The sequence below is a fragment of the Oncorhynchus kisutch genome, linkage group LG16 (genome assembly GCF_002021735.2).
Source record: "Oncorhynchus kisutch isolate 150728-3 linkage group LG16, Okis_V2, whole genome shotgun sequence".
In the NCBI taxonomy this organism is placed as follows: domain Eukaryota; kingdom Metazoa; phylum Chordata; class Actinopteri; order Salmoniformes; family Salmonidae; genus Oncorhynchus; species Oncorhynchus kisutch.
Window position 1 is genome coordinate 17,727,769 of NC_034189.2, and position 19,615 is coordinate 17,747,383.

The following is a 19,615-nucleotide window of genomic DNA, read 5'->3' on the forward strand; positions in this document are numbered from 1 at the left end:
TCACGGTGTATCCCTGTATGTAATAATGTCTCAATGATCATTTAATTTAGAAAAAAGTTTTCATTGTTAAAATACCCCCCCCCCCCCCAAAAAAAAGGTCAAATGAACACGCGCACAAGTAAAGGAATACTGAGGTTTGTTCGGATTTTTGAATATTCAAATAACCGTGATCGTCTGTTGTGTGTGTATGCGTGTCTAAATGTGTACTGTTGTAGACAATGAAGGGGATGCTGTTGCTTTCACTGAACTGATCTGCATACGTAGAATTCCAGTACACATTCAGTCCTCGTTAGTATAGTGGTCAGTATCCCCGCCTGTCACGCGGGAGACCGGGGTTCAATTCCCCGACGGGGAGGTGAACATTTTATTTCCGTTTAACTTCTGCCTGTGAGAGAAGCCTCATTTTAAAATGACCTTCAGTACTTGTCTTTACTCCACTATAGCTACTCTACAGTGTCGTTTAACCCACTTGTGAAATGGATGGTGGTGGCAAAGGTCTGTTGTTTTATTACTGTAGATCTTGACCGTTCTGTTTTGAAAATATAAATCTCACTCAAAGGACCATGTCATTGTTATCGATCTGGCTAAGGGACCTTCAATTAAGAATCTATAATAGATTACCACGGTAGGGGTCATAATACCCGTAAAACCCAGCAGTCAAACATGAAAATGGTTACAATTGTTTTTCGACCATACATTTTTCCCAATGGGGATTTTGGTAACACTTCAAATAAGGTGAGTGTTTTGCGTAAGCTTCTCCGGCGTGACATTTTTATAACCGTGTAAATTTCTCCCAGACAAGGTGACTTTCATGAATATATTCACTTGTATTTACCCAGCCCAAAATGAAATAGAGGCGTCACTACAGACACCCTGGTTTGAATTCAGGCTCTATCACAACTGGCTCTGATTTGTGAGTCCCATAGGGTGGCGCACAATTGGCCAGCGTCGTCCGGGGTTGGCCCGTGTAGGCCTTCATTGTAAATAAGAATTTGTTCTTAAGTGACTTGCCTAGTGTAATTTTAATAATGAATATGGATGAGATACAACCAAGAGTGGTGCGGTCTGCACTAGCAATTTTCACAGCAAATTAACGCTCTTATTTCATCAACACATTACTATTAAGGTTATAATATTATAGAGAACAATCTAGATTAATTATATGTGATTTATAATGTAATAGGGCAAAGAAAACAACGTTTTGGCATTGATTTCTTAGCACCCCTCTTGAATTGCCATGTTTTCCCCTAGATTCTAGAGCAGTGAGTAGATAGCCGTATACTGTATAACTTTGTGCAATTAGTGTATAGAGTCAATTTAGCGACTTTGACGCTATATTTAGCGAGTATTCAGACCCTTTCATCGTCTTTTATTGGTAAGAGGCTAACGACAAACTCTGCTACTTTTCAGGCTGCATTGGGGAGTTTTGCCACGGGAGTTTTTGGGTTTTGATAGCATTTAAAGATAAAATATATCTTTAAGATAAACCATGTAGTATATACGTCTGTTCAGATCTGGATGTTACCCCTCTGTTTTGGCATACAATTATGACTGAAAGCTGAATATTTCTCTGTCCGGATAAGATGATAGAATTCTTGCAACCATGTAACGGCGGAGTGATTGCCATGAAATGAACGTGATTCTTGTTCCACGTGTGTCCTCTTCCTAGTAGCTTAGTCTCTGTGGCGCAATTGGTTAGCGCGTTAGACTGTTAATCTAAAGGTTGGTGGTTCAAGCCCACCCAGTTTTCCATTTGTTGAGCTCTGTGATGTCAGAAGACTTTCCTGTATTGTAATTTGATTCCGTGTGTGACTGACTTGTCCTGTTTCTACGTGATTGGTGAGTTGTTGAATGTAAAAGAGGAAGAGTATTATATTTTCCATCCTAGTAAAATGGGTGTCAGTGGCCTGTGATCATCAGTTGCTGAATAGCTTCACCATATATCTAAACTCCATATAGAATGAGATCACAGACAGCCAGGGGTCAAAGGTCAGCTTTCTACCAACTCCATGTCTGTGGCGCAATTGCTTTGAGCCTTAGACTGTTAATCAAAATATTTGATTTTGAACATACAACATGAGAACAGTTGCATTTAAACCACTGGTAAAAATGGGAGGCGGTGGCCCGATTGGGTATATAAATAACTACAGAGGGTAGGTAGTGCGTACGGCCCAGTACATCACTGGGGCTCAGCTGCCTGCCATCCAGGACCTCTACACCAGGTGGTGTCAGAGGAAGGCCCTAAAAATTGTCAAAGACCCCAGCCACGCCAGTCAAAGACTGTTCTCCCTACTACCGCATGGCAAGCGATACTGGAGTGCCAAGTCTAGGACAAAAAGGCTTCTATCTTGTTTTTACCCGCAAGCCATAAGACTCCTGAACAATTGTTTCTAGCCTGTCTTTTTACTGTTGTTTTATTTCTTTATTTACCTATTGTTAACCTAATACCTTTTTTGCACTATTGGTTAAGAGCCTGTAAGTAAGCATTTCACTGTAAGGTCTACTAGATCTGTTATATTCGGTGCACGTGACAAATAAACTTTGATTTGATTTGAAAGCAAAGGCCTGTGGTTTTATTACTGTATATCTTGACTGTTCTGTATGGAAAATCTGGCTCAAAGAAACATATTTTTGTATATAGATAAGCATCCTGCTCAAAGGACCATATCATGATTATATATTAACAGTGGTGGAAGAAGAACACAATTTGTCATACTTGAATACAACCCAAGATGGCGTAGCAGTAGGTCGTCCTGTCCTGTCGTGTCCCTGTATATATCGTTTATTTTTCTTTTTTTTTTACATATTTTCTCCACATATCTCTTTGAAAACATTTTGCTAAACCCTAAGCTTCCAAATACTCTCCTGCAACCCGACTCACCCAATGTAGCTATTTTTCCTAAAGTATTTATATTTACTTCGGGACCCCTCAACTGAAGCTAGCCAGCTAACCAGCGAGTATGCTAGCGGTCTCCAGCTAACCGGTCATCAGCTAACCTGTAGTTCGGAAAGCTCTCGCCTGTTCGTACAACGCGACTTTAACCAGAGCACAACGGACCTATTTATTTTTCATCCCCGGACTCCCACCGCAAACGGAACATCTTTCAGCTGGATTTTTCAGCAACTAGCTATCTAGCTAAACCGCAACCTCGGATTACTCCTGGCTAGCGTTTCCACCCACTTAGCTTGAAGCTAGCCCGGCCGTAGCACCTGTGCTACCACCGTAGCATACTCCTGAGCTACAATACCCGGGCCCACGACCGGTCTACCGATGTCATCGCATGAAGAGGAATAAACAGACTCACCCCATCGCGACGTCCCCCAAAGGCTAACTCTCTAGCCCTCGCTATCTCCCTGCTTGCTAATTCGGCCTGCTAACTGCTAGCTTGTCCAGCTCCGGCCCGCTAACTGCTACCTTGTCTAGCCCGGGCCTACAAACTGTTAGCTTGTTAGCACAGGCCTGCTAACCGCCTGAATCGCCGCATCTCAAACGCTCACCGGACCCATATTTACTTTCTATCTCTTTTGACTTTTCATTTGTTTATACCTTCCGGAAACCTGCCTCACCCAATGTGACACGGAATCGCTATTATTTTTTATTTATTTTTAGAACACACTCAAGAACCTCCAGAAGCTAACCAGCTAACTAGCTACAAGCTATTTAGTCATTGTTAGTTTTTTTTAACCTGGATAACACTCGCCAGGCCAGCTTCCCTGCCCCATCCACCGCTGCCCCCTGGACACGGATCTCTTGGCTACATAGCTGATGCACGCTGGACTGTCCATTAATCACGGTACTCCATTCTGCTTGTTTGTTCTATCTGTTGGCCCCGTTGCCTAGTCTACGCCATTTTACCTGCTGTTGTTGTGCTAGCTGATTAGCTGTTGTCTCACCTACTGTTTTAGCTAGCTTTCCCAATTCAACACCTGTGATTACTGTATGCCTCGCTGTATGTCTCTCTCAAATGTCAATATGCCTTGTATACTGTTGTTCAGGTTAGTTATCATTGTTTTAGTTCACAATGGAGCCCCTAGTTCCACTCTTCACGCCCCTGATAACTCCTTTGTCCCACCTCCCACACATGCGGTGACCTCACCCATTACTACCAGCATGTCCAGAGACACAACCTCCCTCATCATCACCCAGTGCCTGGGCTTACCTCCGCTGTACCCGCACCCCACCATACCCCTGTCTGCGCATTATGCCCTGAATATATTCTACCATGCCCAGAAACCTGCTCCTCTTATTCTCTGTCCCCAACGCTCTAGGCGACCAGTTTTGATAGCCTTTAGCCGCACCCTCAATCTACTCCTTCTCTGTTCCGCGGGTGATGTGGAGGTAAACCCAGGCCCTGCATGTCCCCAGGCACCCTCATTTGTTGACTTCTGTGATCGAAAAAGCCTTGGTTTCATGCATGTCAACATCAGAAGCCTCATCCCTAAGTTTGTTTTACTCACTGCTTTAGCACACTCTGCTAACCCTGATGTCCTTGCTGTGTCTGAATCCTGGCTCAGGAAGGCCACCAAAAATTCAGAGATTTCCATACCCAACTATAACATCTTCCGTCAAGATAGAACTGCCAAAGGGGGCGGAGTTGCAGTTTACTGCAGAGATAGCCTGCAAAGTAATGTCATACTTTCCAGGTCCATACCCAAACAGGTCGAACTACTAATTTTGAAAATTACTCTCTCCAGAAATAAGTCTCTCACGGTTGCCGCCTGCTACCGACCCCCCTCAGCTCCCAGCTGTGCCCTGGACACCATTTGTGAATTGATCGCCCCCCATCTAGCTTCAGAGTTTGTTCTGTTAGGTGACCTAAACTGGGATATGCTTAACACCTCGCCAGTCCTACAATCTAAGCTAGATGCCCTCAATCTCACACAAATCATCAAGGAACCCACCAGGTACAACCCTAACTCTGTAAACAAGGGCACCCTCATAGACGTCATCCTGACCAACTGGCCCTCCAAATACACCTCCGCTGTCTTCAACCAGGATCTCAGCGATCACTGCCTCATTGCCTGTATCCGCTACGGAGCCGCAGTCAAACGACCACCCCTCATCACTGTCAAACGCTCCCTAAAACACTTCTGTGAGCAGGCCTTTCTAATCGACCTGGCCCGGGTATCCTGGAAGGACATTGACCTCATCCCGTCAGTTGAGGATGCCTGGTCATTCTTTAAAAGTAACTTCCTCACCATTTTAGATAAGCATGCTCCGTTCAAAAAATGCAGAACTAAGAACAGATACAGCCCTTGGTTCACCCCAGACCTGACTGCCCTCGACCAGCACAAAAACATCCTGTGGCGGACTGCAATAGCATCGAATAGTCCCCGTGATATGCAACTGTTCAGGGAAGTCCGGAACCAATACACGCAGTCAGTCAGGAAAGCTAAGGCCAGCTTCTTCAGGCAGAAGTTTGCATCCTGTAGCTCCAACTCCAAAAAGTTCTGGGACACCGTGAAGTCCATGGAGAACAAGAGCACCTCCTCCCAGCTGCCCACTGCACTGAGGCTAGATAACACGGTCACCACTGATAAATCCATGATTTTCGAAAACTTCAATAAGCATTTCTCAACGGCTGGCCATGCCTTCCGCCTGGCTACTTCAACCTCGGCCAACAGCTCCGCCCCCCCCGCAGCTCCTCGCCCAAGCCTCTCCAGGTTCTCCTTTAACCAAATCCAGATAGCAGATGTTCTGAAAGAGCTGCAAAACCTGGACCCGTACAAATCAGCTGGGCTTGACAATCTGGACCCTCTATTTCTGAAACTATCTGCCACCATTGTCCCAACCCCTATTACCAGCCTGTTCAACCTCTCTTTCATATCGTCTGAGATCCCCAAGGATTGGAAAGCTGCAGCAGTCATCCCCCTCTTCAAAGGGGGAGACACCCTGGACCCAAACTGTTACAGACCTATATCCATCCTGCCCTGCCTATCTAAGGTCTTCGAAAGCCAAGTCAACAAACAGGTCACTGACCATCTCGAATCCCACCGCACCTTCTCCGCTGTGCAATCTGGTTTCCGAGCCGGTCATGGGTGCACCTCAGCCACACTCAAGGTACTCAACGCTATCATAACCGCCATCGATAAAAGACAGTACTGTGCAGCCGTCTTCATCAACCTTGCCAAGGCTTTCGACTCTGTCAATCACCATATTCTTATCGGCAGACTCAGGAGCCTCGGTTTTTCGGATGACTGCCTTGCCTGGTTCACCAATTACTTTGCAGACAGAGTTCAGTGCGTCAAATCGGAGGGCATGCTGTCTGGTCCTCTGGCAGTCTCTATGGGGGTGCCACAGGGTTCAATTCTCGGGCCGACTCTTTTCTCTGTGTATATCAATGATGTTGCTCTTGCTGCAGGCGATTCCCTGATCCACCTCTACGCAGACGACACCATTCTATATACCTTCGGCCCGTCTTTGGACACTGTGCTATCTAACCTCCAAACAAGCTTCAATGCCATACAACACTCCTTCCGTGGCCTCCAACTGCTCTTAAACGCTAGTAAAACCAAATGCATGCTTTTCAACCGGTCGCTGCCTGCACCCGCATGCCCGACTAGCATCACCACCCTGGATGGTTCCGACCTAGAATATGTGGACGTCTATAAGTACCTAGGTGTCTGGCTAGACTGCAAACTCTCCTTCCAGACTCATATCAAACATCTCCAATCGAAAATCAAATCAAGAGTCGGCTTTCTATTCTGCAACAAAGCCTCCTTCACTCACGCCGCCAAGCTTACCCTAGTAAAACTGACTATCCTACCGATCCTCGACTTCGGCGATGTCATCTACAAAATGGCTTCCAACACTCTACTCAGCAAACTGGATGCAGTCTATCACAGTGCCATTCGTTTCGTCACTAAAGCACCTTATACCACCCACCACTGCGACTTGTATGCTCTAGTCAGCTGGCCCTCGCTACATATTCGTCGCCAGACCCACTAGCTCCAGGTCATCTACAAGTCCATGCTAGGTAAAGCTCCGCCTTATCTCGGCTCACTGGTCACGATGGCAACACCCATCCGTAGCACGCGCTCCAGCAGGTGTATCTCACTGATCATCCCTAAAGCCAACACCTCATTTGGCCGCCTTTCGTTCCAGTACTCTGCTGCCTGTGACTGGAACGAATTGCAAAAATCGCTGAAGTTGGAGACTTTTATCCCCCTCACCAACTTCAAACATCAGCTATCTGAGCAGCTAACCGATCGCTGCAGCTGTACATAGTCTATTGGTAAATAGCCCACCCTTTTTCACCTACCTCATCCCCATACTGTTTTTATTTATTTACTTTTCTGCTCTTTTGCACACCAATATCTCTACCTGTACATGACCATCTGATCATTCATCACTCCAGTGTTAATCTGCAAAATTGTAATTATTTGCCTACCTCCTCATGCCTTTTGCACACATTGTATATAGACTCCCCCTTTGGTTTCTACTGTGTTATTGACTTGTTAATTGTTTACTCCATGTGTAACTCTTTGTTGTCTGCTCACACTGCTATGCTTTATCTTGGCCAGGTCGCAGTTGCAAATGAGAACTTGTTCTCAACTAGCCTACCTGGTTAAATAAAGGTGAAATAAAAAAATAAAAAATAAAAGTATAAATACCAGTGGTGGAAAAAAGTACCCAATTTTCATACTTTAAAGTATTTTTACTTAAGTACTTTACACCACTGTATATTAATCTGGCTCGACAGACTATATCATTTAGTTATACATTTAGTTATATATATATATAACTAAATATATAACTAAATGTATTGTATATGTACAGTACCAGTCAAAAGTTTGGACACAGCTCCTCATTCAAGGGTTTTTCTTTATTTTGACTATTTTCATCATTTTAGAATAACAGTGAAGACATAAAAACGATGAAATATAACATATGGAATCATGTAGTAACCAAAAAAGGTCAAATGAACACGCACACAAGTAAAGGAATACTGAGGTTTGTTCGGATTTTTGAATATTCAAATAACCGTGATCGTCTGTTGTGTGTGTATGCGTGTCTAAATGTGTACTGTTGTAGAAAACGAAGGGGATGCTGTTGCTTTAACTGAACTGATCTGTGTACGTAGAATTCCAGTATACATTCAGTCCTCGTTAGTATAGTGGTCAGTATCCCCGCCTGTCACGCGGGAGAAAATTATTTTATTTTCGTTTTACTTCTGCCTGTGAGAGAAGCCTCATTTTAAAATGACCTTCAGTACTTGTCTTTACTCCACTATAGCTACTCTACAGTGTCGTTTAACCCACTTGTGAAATGGATGGTGGTGGCAAAGGTCTGTTGTTTTATTACTGTAGATCTTGACCGTTCTGTTTTGAAAATATAAATCTCACTCAAAGGACCATGTCATTGTTATCGATCTGGCTAAGGGACCTTCAATTAAGAATCTATAATAGATTACCACAGTATGAGTCATAATACCCATAAAACCTAGCAGTTAAACATGAAAATGGTCACAATTGTTTTTCGACCATACATTTTTCCCAATGGGGATTTTGGTAACACTTCAAATAAGGTGAGTGTTTTGCGTAAGCTTCTCCGGCGTGACATTTTTATAACCGTGTAAATTTCTCCCAGACAAGGTGACTTTCATGAATATATTCACTTGTATTTACCCAGCCTAAAATGAAATAGAGGCATCACTACAGACACCCTGGTTTGAATCCAGGCTCTATCACAACTGGCTGTGATTTGTGAGTCCCATAGGGTGGCGCACAATTGAAAAAAAGAAAACAACGTTTTGGCATTGCTTTCTTAGCACCCCTCTTGAATTGCCATGTTTTTCCCTAGATTCTAGAGCAGTGAGTGTATAGCCGTATACCAATGGTTCTTAACCTTGTTGGAGGTACTGAACCCCACCAGTTTCAAATGCGCATTCACCGAACCCTTCTTAATTGGAAAAATATAATATGATTTTTTCAAATTCAAAACATAGGTACTGGTGCTCAAAATGAACTGTGCATCAACATCACTATGTTCAAAGAAAGAAATCATCAAAACATGATTTTCACACAAAAACAAAAACATATTAATGAATATTTACTGCAAATCAGTGTGATTTCTGCTGTTGCCTTTCAGAGACCAGTTCAGAAATGCGCGGCTTCACCTTGGCAAGTGCCACTCGCAACAAAGTCTGTTCCTTTTCTTTGTTTTTATGTCCAGCATCCTCGAAAAGGATTGCTTGCAAAGATATGTTGTAACAAACGGTATGAACATCTCCAGAGCTTTCTTAGCAATAACAGGGTACGTTACCATTTGTTGACACCAAAACGTTGAAAGCGTTGTTGTTCTGAAGAGTTGCTGTTGAACCTGGCTCTGCTGAATTTCAATGATTTCATCGAGATATTCATCATTGATATCTGTTGTCTCAACATTAAACGTGAACGGCTGTCTCACCAATGCTGGATATGACTCTCTTGTAGGGAAGTATCCGTAGAGAGACTTTGCAAGCTCATCTAAGTGCGTGGCAATTGCTTGCTTCAGTTCCGCGGGTACAGAAATGTCTCCGATTCCAGATACATCTTCGATCTTACTTACACAGTCATCCAGCAGGGGAAAGTTTGCGAAGTTATCATTCCCTATTCGGTGTTTCCACAACGGTAGATTTTTTTGAAAAGCCTTCAGGTTTTCCTCCGCTTCGATGATGTTGACTCCACCGCCCTGCATCTTTTGATTGAGATGATTGAGAGCTGTGAAGATATTAGACATGTACGCTAAAATGAGAATGAACTCACAATTTTTGAAGCAATCTGCATGAGAATGTTGGTGCTCTTGGAAAAACAGGGCTAATTCCACATGCACGGCAAAAACATGATTCAGCACCTGTCCCCGGGATAACCACCGAACGTTAGAATGGTACAGAAGTACCTCGAAATCAGAGCCCATTTCTTTACACAGCTCACTGAAGATGCGGTGCCTCAGAGCACTAGTTCGCACATAGTTCACGCATTCCACTACAATTTTGAATACTTCTGCCAGTTTTGGAGGCAAGGTTTTTGTTGCCAACGCATGCCTGTGCAGAATACAATGCGTAACAATGATGTGTGGTGCATCGGCTTTCACTAGCGCACCAAAACCAGACTTTCTCCCCAGCATGACTGGAGCTCTGTCCGAACAAACTGCAGAAACCATATCCCACGAAAGATTGTTGTCTTTGAAGAAGTCATCCACAAGTTTCTTCACATCGGCTGACTTAGTTGTTGTAAGAGTCTTACAAAATAAAAAATCTTCCTTTATCACGTTGTCTTTCACATAGCGCACGAATACAGCAAGCTGGCTTAGATTGGAAACGTCTGTGGTCTCGTCGAGTGGAAGGCTGAATTTTGCCGGGCTTGAATTCAGATCTGCAACTACTTGAGCCAAGATGTCTTTGCTCATGTCCTCTATTCTGTCGCTGATGGTGTCATTTGAAAGAGGAATTTGGGATAACTTAACTTCAGCCTCTTTTCCCAGCATGATATTCGCCATCTTCAACACAGCTGGGTTTATGAGTGTTTCACCAATGGTGTGTGGTTTGCCCTGCTTTGCGATCAGGTAAGCAACTTCGTACGATGCTGTGAGGATCGGTTTGTTGATGGGTACAAAGCCGAGAACAGGCAGAGTAGCCTTTTCATCGAATCTGGCTCTCTTCACCTTGAATTCAGCGAGCGTTGTGTTCTTGTATTTTCCATCTCCATGCAGCTTAAGGAAGTGTTCTCTTAGTTTTGCCGGTGCTAGACTAGAATTGCTCAACTTGGCATTGCAAATCATGCAGTTAGGACGCTGACTCCCATCACGTTCCGTTATACATGTGAATCCATATTGTACATATTCATCCGACCACTTTCTTTTTTTCCTCAACATAGTAAGTATGAAGGGATTAAAATATTAAGAAATCACAAGACGTACCATCACGACAGTCACAAGTCGACTACTGAGCGCACCAAATTCCCTGCAGCACAGATAGGCCAAGCGATTGTCATATATATATATGTAAACATTCATACACATAGCTCATATATTATACAGCGCCAAGCCAAACTGCCTGACTCAAGTCATCTTACGTACCCCTGCTAAAACAGGAACCAGCTCACACACCCAGCAATAAAACTACCCCCCTAAAACTACCCCCCTCAGCTCTGTTGTCTCACGACCCCAGGAAACACAGACATTCCATCGCACGAACACATACACCCAGCCATAAAACTGCCCCCTCTCTGTTGTCCTGCCTCACGATCCCCTGACACACAAATACCTTCTTGCATAAACACACACACACCTCACCCCCCCCCTCTACTGGTTGGGTGCTCAGAACAGAAGACTCTGCTTTGCACCAAAGGGGCTCCTGCCCTGGCTAGAGCAGGTCCGCCTCCAACCCTTCTGGACCATTCAGAAGGCAACACGACAAGACTCTACCTACTTTATTCAATGTATAAAAACCACTGTAACCCCTGTATAAGTCCCTTTTTCACCTGACTCCATACTGAGTTATATGAACTAGGTCCGTGCACGTTAAACTGCAGGACAAGATATCTTTTGACTCATTAAAACTGCTTTTTGTTACAACTGAAATCCACTCTGTCCAGCGTCCGTGATTTGGTCTCAACTCTCCAGTAATTGAACACTAACACGATGTAGCGTGATCACCTGCAGCCAATGATGGCCTTGTGGGGCGTGTCATCACGAATCATATAGTCAGATGTGTGTCTTGACCTCCGCCGAACCCCTGAGACTGACTCACCGAACCCCTGGGGTTCGATCGAACCCAGGTTAAAGAACCACTGCCGTATACAGTATAACTTTGTGAAATGTTGAATTAGTGTATAGAGTCAATTTAGCGACTTTGACGCTATATTTAGCGAGTATTCAGACCCTTTCAGCGTCTTTTATTGGTAGTTTTTTGGTTTTGATAGCATTTAGCACCTTTTTCCACTCAATTATTCCGCAAACAAGATGGGAAGAACCTGTCTGTGCAGTGGAAGTCAGGGCAACGGCGCCAAGGCGGTTGTCATGGGCGAGCCTTCGGGGGACTGGCCCGCCCTACCATATCTCCTTGCCCGTCTTATTGAAATATGGATCAGTCATTTGACTGAGACATGCGCCGACAGAAACACCCATCAATCTCAGATAAAGCATCCAAGTGAGATAAACCGAAACCCTCTCTCTCAATGCTTGTGTAGACCATGTATCTGATGCTGTCTGGACAAAAAGAGTATGGCATGTCATACTATTTATTTATGACCAGTCAGCATCAGATACATGGGCTACAAATAGTAAGAGAGGGGCGCTGTTTCGCTCTCCTCGCATGCTTTCTCCAGTTGGATAGTTTCAGCAGAAAAGAAGAGGCAAAATGAGAAGTCTCACTCTCCCCAAAATCAGTCCAGGATAAGCCCAATGCGTTTCTATTCAAATAACGAATATTCAAATAACAGTGATCATCCCTATTGTGTGTATGTGTACTAATATGGACAACCAGTGGAACAAGGGATGCTCTGACATTGTTAACTTATGTGCATGGGTAGAATTCCAGCACACACTCAGTCCTCGTAAGTATTGTTGTCAGTATCCCCGCCTGTCAGCGGGAGACAGAGGTTGGGAAGGACATGGATTATTATTTTTATTTTTTTAAACGCCTGTCTTTGAGATAAGCCACGTATTAAACGTCTGTTCAGATCTGGATGTTACCCCTCTGTTTTGCCATACAATTATGACTGAAAGCTGAATATTTCTCTGTCTGGATAAGATAGAATTTTTGCAGCCATGTAACGGAGGAGTGATTTCTATCAAATGAACGTGGTCCTTGTTCCACGTGTGTCCGAGCCCTATCAGCTTAGTCTCTGTGGCGCAATTGGTTAGCGCATTAGACTTAACTCAGGTGCATCCTGTTTAAGTTTCTGCCTGCAGGAAGGGGGGAGCAAAATGGAGTGGTCAGATTTGTCAAAAGGACAGGGGAGGGCCTTGTATGCATCGTGGAAGTTAGAGTAGCGGTGATCCAGAGTTTTGCCAGCACGAGTACTACAGGCAATATTCTGATAGAATTTAGGTAGCCTTGTTCTCAAATTTGCTTTGTAAAAATCCCAGCTGTAATAAATGCAGCCTCAGGATATGTGGTTTCCAGTTTGCTTAAAGTCCAGTGAAGTTCTATATATATATGAATCCGGCTCGAAGGACCATATCATCAATATGTAATAATCTGGCTTGACGGCCAGAAATAGGCATGGGCAAAAATTTGCTTTGTGGAACAATACATTCAGAACCTATTATCCACTCTTTTGTTATACTGCTAGATTGTTTTCAGCAACCACATTACGATAAATCACTGTATTATCACCAACTTTGAAAGTTCAAATGAATGTATTGGTCTCATTGGATGTGTGTTTAAAGTGTGCGCTGGACTTGTTTATTGGAAAATGTTGGTATTGTGTGTGTTTGTTAGGGATGGGCATTTTTAATTATTTAACGATTCAGATTACTTGAAAAAAAATAAACGTAAATAATAAAAATTAAAAACACTTTACCAGTCTTCAAAACTAATTTCAAAAGTTAGTTTTATTAAATAATTTCAATTGTCATGGTATCTCCCTGTTTGTAATGTCTCAATGATAATGTAATTTAGAAAAAAAACTTGAATAAACTAAAATAACCATGACAGTCCCTAGTGTGTACTTATATGGACAACCAGTAGAACAGGATGATGTGTTGTGTGATTATCTGATGCGCATTGGTTGAATTCCAGGACACGCCCAGTCATTAGTAGTGGGCAGTATCCCCTCCTTGAACTGTATGTATTTTCCCCCCATCACTACAAAACTCAGTAAAAAAAAAAAAGATTCAGACAACTTTTTTTTTTTTTTCAACACTTTATACAGCATTCAAACATAGAAATAAAGAATAACAATCTTCAAATACCGATTTTTATCAAGTCTTCATTCTAAGTCTTCTAGACTGTGTCTACCATTGGTTAAATCTGCCAGTCGAAGTCTGAAATAAACAAATTAAGACTAATTTGATTATAGCTGCTACAGTGATATACAGTGTCATTGTCACACTTTGCATATGAGCTTGTTTTGTTCTGTAGATGTAAGCTTGAGTATTTATGGTTGTGTGTGTGTGTGTGTGTCTACAGAGACAACCAGTGGAACAGGATGTTGCGTTGTAAACTCCATGTAGAATGAGATGACAGACAGCCAGAGGGCAAGGTTCAGTCATTAGATTCTGGAACTTGAAATCTTTAGAGAATCAAATGTTGTTGTTCTTCAGTTCGACTGCCTCAGTTCTGGGACAACCCTTCTTTTGGGGGGGGGGGGGGGGGGGGGGGGGGTCTCTCCTCATCCACACCAGTCTGGTCCAGGGACGCATTCAGCAGGGCACAACATTGTGGCATTTTCTGATATAAATATGTTACGTAGAACTAACACCCCTCTCTGACATAGAATAATTAATCTCGGGTCCATTCATAACAGTTCTATTTATTTATTTTACCTTTATTTAACTAGCCAAGTCAGTTAAGAACAGATTCTTATTTTCAATGACAGCCTAGGAACAGTGGGTTAACTGCCTGTTCAGGGGCAGAACGACAGATTTGTACCTTGTCAGCTCGGGATATGAACTTGCAACCTTTCGGTTACTAGTCCAATGCTCTAACCACTAGGCTACCCTGCCGTTCTATATGCATCTTTCAACATTTAGGCCTCCGAACATAGTCCTGGTCCAGACTCTCCTCTCATTGGGAAGATTTGAATTGTAATCTCATGTCCTCTCTCATCCCCTCCTTCTCAAAACCCATTGGGAGAAGGTCAGAGGGAAGGGACCTCTGGCTTTCTCATCCAATGGTTTTTGAGAAAGAGACAATTGTATACTCCTCATGTCCTCTCGCCTTGAGATCTTCCTCTGGTATCCCCTCTGTCCCTGTCCCTGTCCCAGCAACTCAGTCTCTGTGGTGCAATCAGCTACTTTCGATAACGTTTAGACTACGGAATGTGACCCTGGTCTTGACTCGCCTTCTGTCCGGGTTCTCCCTCCGTCGCAGTTTGTATAGTGGTGGTGGTCTGGGGGGCCTGGTCAGTAGGTGTGGTGGTGGTCTTGGGGGCCTGGTCTCGTGGTTGTGAGGTATCCAGGGCTAGCTGCATGGCCCAGATGCTGAGAGGCCTCATGTAGGCCAGGGAGCGGTAGATGCCCTTCTCACAGTAGGCCTCCGGGGTCTGAAAGGCCATGCCCAGACGCTCCCACACCGTCCGGTAGCAGCCCTCTGCTGTACGTAGACCCTCCTCCAACATACCCTGACACAGAGAGAGGGGTTCAGAGGTGAGATATTAGTTTTCCATGATTGGTAAATTGATAAATCGATTGGATTGACATAGTACATAGAGGTGGGTTTAGAGGTAAGATATTTTGGTTTGAAATGTGGAAGATGGGAGAGGATTGGATGTCATATCTGAAAATGTTACATTTTGTATTATTTGTTGAATTTACTGATATGACAGACTGAGCGGAAAAAAGTTTGTAGTAACGTGAACTAACTCACTTGTATATCGCGCTGGTCCGTAAAATTGACCTTATTTTAGCACCCAAAAAAACATAATACTTCCAGATCAACTGTAATTATCAATACCATTGTAAAGCACAATTTCTCCCCTTTCCAACAAAATCAATGACGATTAAATCAGAATGGACTGTTAAATAGGGCCGATTTCAAGTTTATTTCAATCGGTAATCAGCATTTTTGGACACCGATTATAGCCGATTACATTGCACTCCACAAAAAGACTGCGTGGCAGGCTGACTACCTGTTATGCGAGTGCAGCAAGGAGCCAAGGTAAGGTGCTAGCTAGCATTAAACGTATCTTATAAAAAAAACAATCACTAGTTAAACTAGTAATATCAACCATGTGTAGTTATCTAGCTTGTCCTGCGTTGTATATAATCGATGCCTGTTAATTTATCGTTGAATCACTGCTAACATGAATTTCTTTTAACTAGGGAAATTGTCTCACTTCTCTTGCGTTCTGCGCAACAGAGTCAGGGTATATGCAGCAGCACCTGGCTCATTGCAAGTTAAAATAAAAAAGTGTTAATTCAGTATTGTAATTGTCAGTATTACAAATATACACACACACACACACACACACACACACATTTGTAAATATATAAAAATCGGCCTTTTGGTCCTCCAATAATCGGCATCGGCGGTGAAAAATCATAATCGGTCGACCTCTACTACATGATGCCCGTCACTGCATGATTCAAGAAGGCAATGAGCTCCGTCGGGTCTTTTTAAAAATGGCAGGTGGGGAAGCGAAACTAATGCATGATAGTGAGAAGGAGAGATGTCGTGTGGGGAAACAGCTTTTTTCACTCGATCTGTCCAACTTATCCACTCTAAAAAGTAAATAAAACATTAAAGACTACTATAAAAATATATTTATAAAGACTACTATATTTGGAGGTTTGAGTGAAATTGGGTTTTTAGGGCGGTGCTAAAGTGATCTTCAGAAGTAAACAGCGGCTTTTGAGAGTCATGACAGCTTGCAGTGATGACGCAAAAAATGACTAGGTATCCCCCCCTTACCCTGTCCCTTCTTGTTTTTAAATGGTGAGAGAAGTGCTTCACCTGGTGGAGAGAGGCTGGAAGACAGAATTAGTTGCTTTATGCGTGCTATACGTTACGCCATGACACGTCACAAATGTAACGTACAGCGTCGGAGGGGTCAGTTTTTTTCAACTTTTCTCCAATACTATAGCGCCATTACCATGTCAATCAACACTTAGTAGTTCACACACCATATTTTGATGTCAACACAGTCCCATTAGTTTTCATTGCAGCCTCGTTACTTAAAAAAGGTTTGTTGAAAAGGTCAGGAGGCTTCCCTCCCCTCTCCCCATACTGACTTTCTCACTCACTCACCTCATGGATCATAATAGCAGCCAGTCCGTACACCACTCCGATCCACACCTCGTCTGACTGGACACTGGAGTGGTCAGGTACCCCCTCCGGCCTCATACCGTTGACCGCACCCATCTGACCCCCAGCGAAACTCATCACGTTCAGGTCAAACACAGACTTCAGTGCACTGCAAATCTTCTCCTTAGGAAAGGCCTGGGGGAGAGGTAGTTCATTGTTTTGTTTGTGTAGTTAGCATTCTGACCACACTGATTGAATCTATGTTGAGTCACGATGTCATTAACAGTAATAATAATAATAATAAGTAATTTTAAGCACTTTAAGGCATTGTCACTTTATGTAAATCAGCCAGATAAAAAAAGGAATGCGCGATAATATAAGCAACAAAGTCACATTCCAATCAGTAAGAGAAATCTGATAAAAATCCTAGTACAATCATTACTAGACCAATGGAGGTTGAAACATCAGTCTGATCAGGATCAAAATGTTCCTGTTTGCCCAGTTTGTGGCGCTTGTTTGGTCAATCGTTTTTTATTAGGGTTTTAGTAGTCAACAATAGTATTACTATTTATGTCTTGGCTTTGTGTCTGACCTGAAACTGGCCATCTCCCAATCCAGATGCCCGCAGGAACCACTGGCCAGCACACTGGTCTGACATTACACTGTTGGAGAGATCCTGCCCACTACTGTCGTAGTTATAGTACTGGCCTGAAGAGACAGAGACATAGTCAGCTTTTAGTCTTAATTATACAGCTAAATTAAAGCCAGGCTCTGAATGGCGTTTTTACTACGAAGCTTATCTCAAATACAGAAACAAAAATAGTTTCCAACCCGTCAGGGAATTGAAGCCCGGTCTCCCTGGCTCCCGCATGACAGGCGGGGATACTGACCACTATACTAAACGAGGACTGAAGTCATTTATTAAGAACACTAACTATAACATATCTGACACAGATCCCAAGCATATAAAACTCTGGTATAATGACCATAAATGTATGGTTGTCTATGATTCATGTACAATATAATTAGTCATTTGTATTCCAGAAGTTTAGTTGCTAGTTGTTTACTACAGAATTGTCGCTTAAATTCAAACTCTATAGAAACACATAACATCACAAGAACACACTTCTTAGCAAATGTGTGACATTGCTGAAGAATGTGTAACACAAAACAATAATTGCAGCATTACTCGCTATTCATTACTGAACGTGCGCCCCCTACAGGCAGAAATAAGGTACTGACCATTCCACAGCAGCTTGTCGAAGGCGGCGCTCCCCCGGTCTAGTATGTCTCTGAAGCGATGGAAGGCAGCCTCATTGTTCACCAGCCTGGCCATCTTACACATCACACACACAGAGGCCAGCCACAGACCCCCACAGTACGCACTGAGAGAGAGGGAGAGAGCAGATTAGAATTCCTAGAAACGAACACTAAAAAAGTAACACATGGAAATCTTTAAATTACAAAGTGTGACCTCGCCTTATACATGAAAACACGCATGCAGTATAATTCCTGGTCGAAAACAGGAAGTTGAATTCTTTGATGTGACCTTAGAACACAGTCTCACCTCCCTGGGGTGCGTCAGGAAAGCAGCTAAAAATACAACTCCGTCAACGGACTTAGTCTTTTCCTGTTCGCCATCAGTGGGAACCTCTACTACAATGAGTATTGTTACAAGTTATGTCACGCCATTTACCAGCTCCCTCCCTTTTCCTCAGCTCTCACCTAGGTCCTGTTGCGGTCCATCCATCGTAGGTCTGGTCGGCGTAGCCTGAGTTCTCTATCAGACCGTCTCCATCCGTATCAAACTTCATCTCTGACTCCATCACGGCCTGAAGGGGATATAATAACATTGATTAAATAATACAATCCTTATTATTGTAACTGATCCTATCAGCACTCATCCTGTGAGACTCCTTCCTACCTGGCAGATGGGCCACATGTCCTGGAGGTACTGTGTGTCCTGGGTCAGGTGGAAGTCTCTGTAGACCTGCAGGACAAACTTCAGGTTCAGGTCCTTCCAGTCAGCCGTGTCGTGAATTAGGTAGGCGTTGACACGCTGCCACGGCTCGTCATCTAGATCAAAATCAAACTTGATTCATATAGCAGATATGACAAAATAATTGTTTGAATAACCTTATTTACTATTATGTATAGATTTTTTATACTATGCGATGCTCACTGCACAGAACACAGGAATAAAAGTTATCACAGTGAATTATTGTAATGTTTGTTTATGTGTCAATTAATCCCATAATTGATGGGTTGCCAACTGGCGATTTGACACAAATTCATTCATGCAGTTCAAAGTGCTTCACATACATATACAATAAGTGAGAAAGAAAAACAATATTAGATAAATATAAAATAAAGGTTAGATAATAGACAAGATACATAAATCTCCCTAGAGAACACAACTGATGCGCTCATTCTTATCTGATGGCTACCTCTGTACAGAAGGCAGACATGTTATTTAACGTAAGACAATTCAGATTCACTAAGACCGGGGTTACGTTTCCTGACTGGGAGGAAGGAGTAGGCTGTCCTTGTAAATAAGAAATTGTTCTTAACCTCTTGAAACTAGGGGGCACTATTTTCATTTTTGGAAAATAACGTTCCGAAAGTAAACGGGCTGTTTTGTCAGGACAAGATGCTAGAATATGCATATAATTGACAGCTTAGGATAGAAAACTAACGTTTCCAAAACGGTCAAAATAGTCTAT

General features: G+C 43.1%; 1 protein-coding gene and 2 non-coding genes across 4 annotated transcripts in view; 2 read left to right on the forward strand and 1 right to left on the reverse strand.

Moving 5' to 3' along the window:
* Window positions 1-283: 283 nt before the first annotated feature.
* On the forward strand, window positions 284-355 carry trnad-guc (transfer RNA aspartic acid (anticodon GUC)). The gene has a single exon. It is a non-coding gene; the product is annotated as a tRNA-Asp (tRNA).
* A 1,321-nt stretch (window positions 356-1,676) lies between these two features.
* trnan-guu (transfer RNA asparagine (anticodon GUU)) lies at window positions 1,677-1,750 on the forward strand. The gene has a single exon. It is a non-coding gene; the product is annotated as a tRNA-Asn (tRNA).
* A 12,071-nt stretch (window positions 1,751-13,821) lies between these two features.
* The window catches only part of gba2 (glucosidase, beta (bile acid) 2), a 40,434-nt gene continuing 34,640 nt past the window's right edge, over window positions 13,822-19,615 (reverse strand). Inside the window, exons 13-18 of one of the 2 annotated variants that reach the window (XM_020504101.2) lie at window positions 18,817-18,968; window positions 18,618-18,724; window positions 18,135-18,277; window positions 17,485-17,600; window positions 16,896-17,087; window positions 13,822-15,270 (exon numbers count right to left, since the gene is read on the reverse strand). In XM_020504101.2, the coding sequence (XP_020359690.1) occupies window positions 14,962-15,270; window positions 16,896-17,087; window positions 17,485-17,600; window positions 18,135-18,277; window positions 18,618-18,724; window positions 18,817-18,968 (1,019 nt within the window). In that variant the 3' untranslated portion in view covers window positions 13,822-14,961. The remainder of the gene's footprint in view (window positions 15,271-16,895; window positions 17,088-17,484; window positions 17,601-18,134; window positions 18,278-18,617; window positions 18,725-18,816; window positions 18,969-19,615) is intronic. The other variant, XM_031791912.1, reaches the window with a different exon arrangement.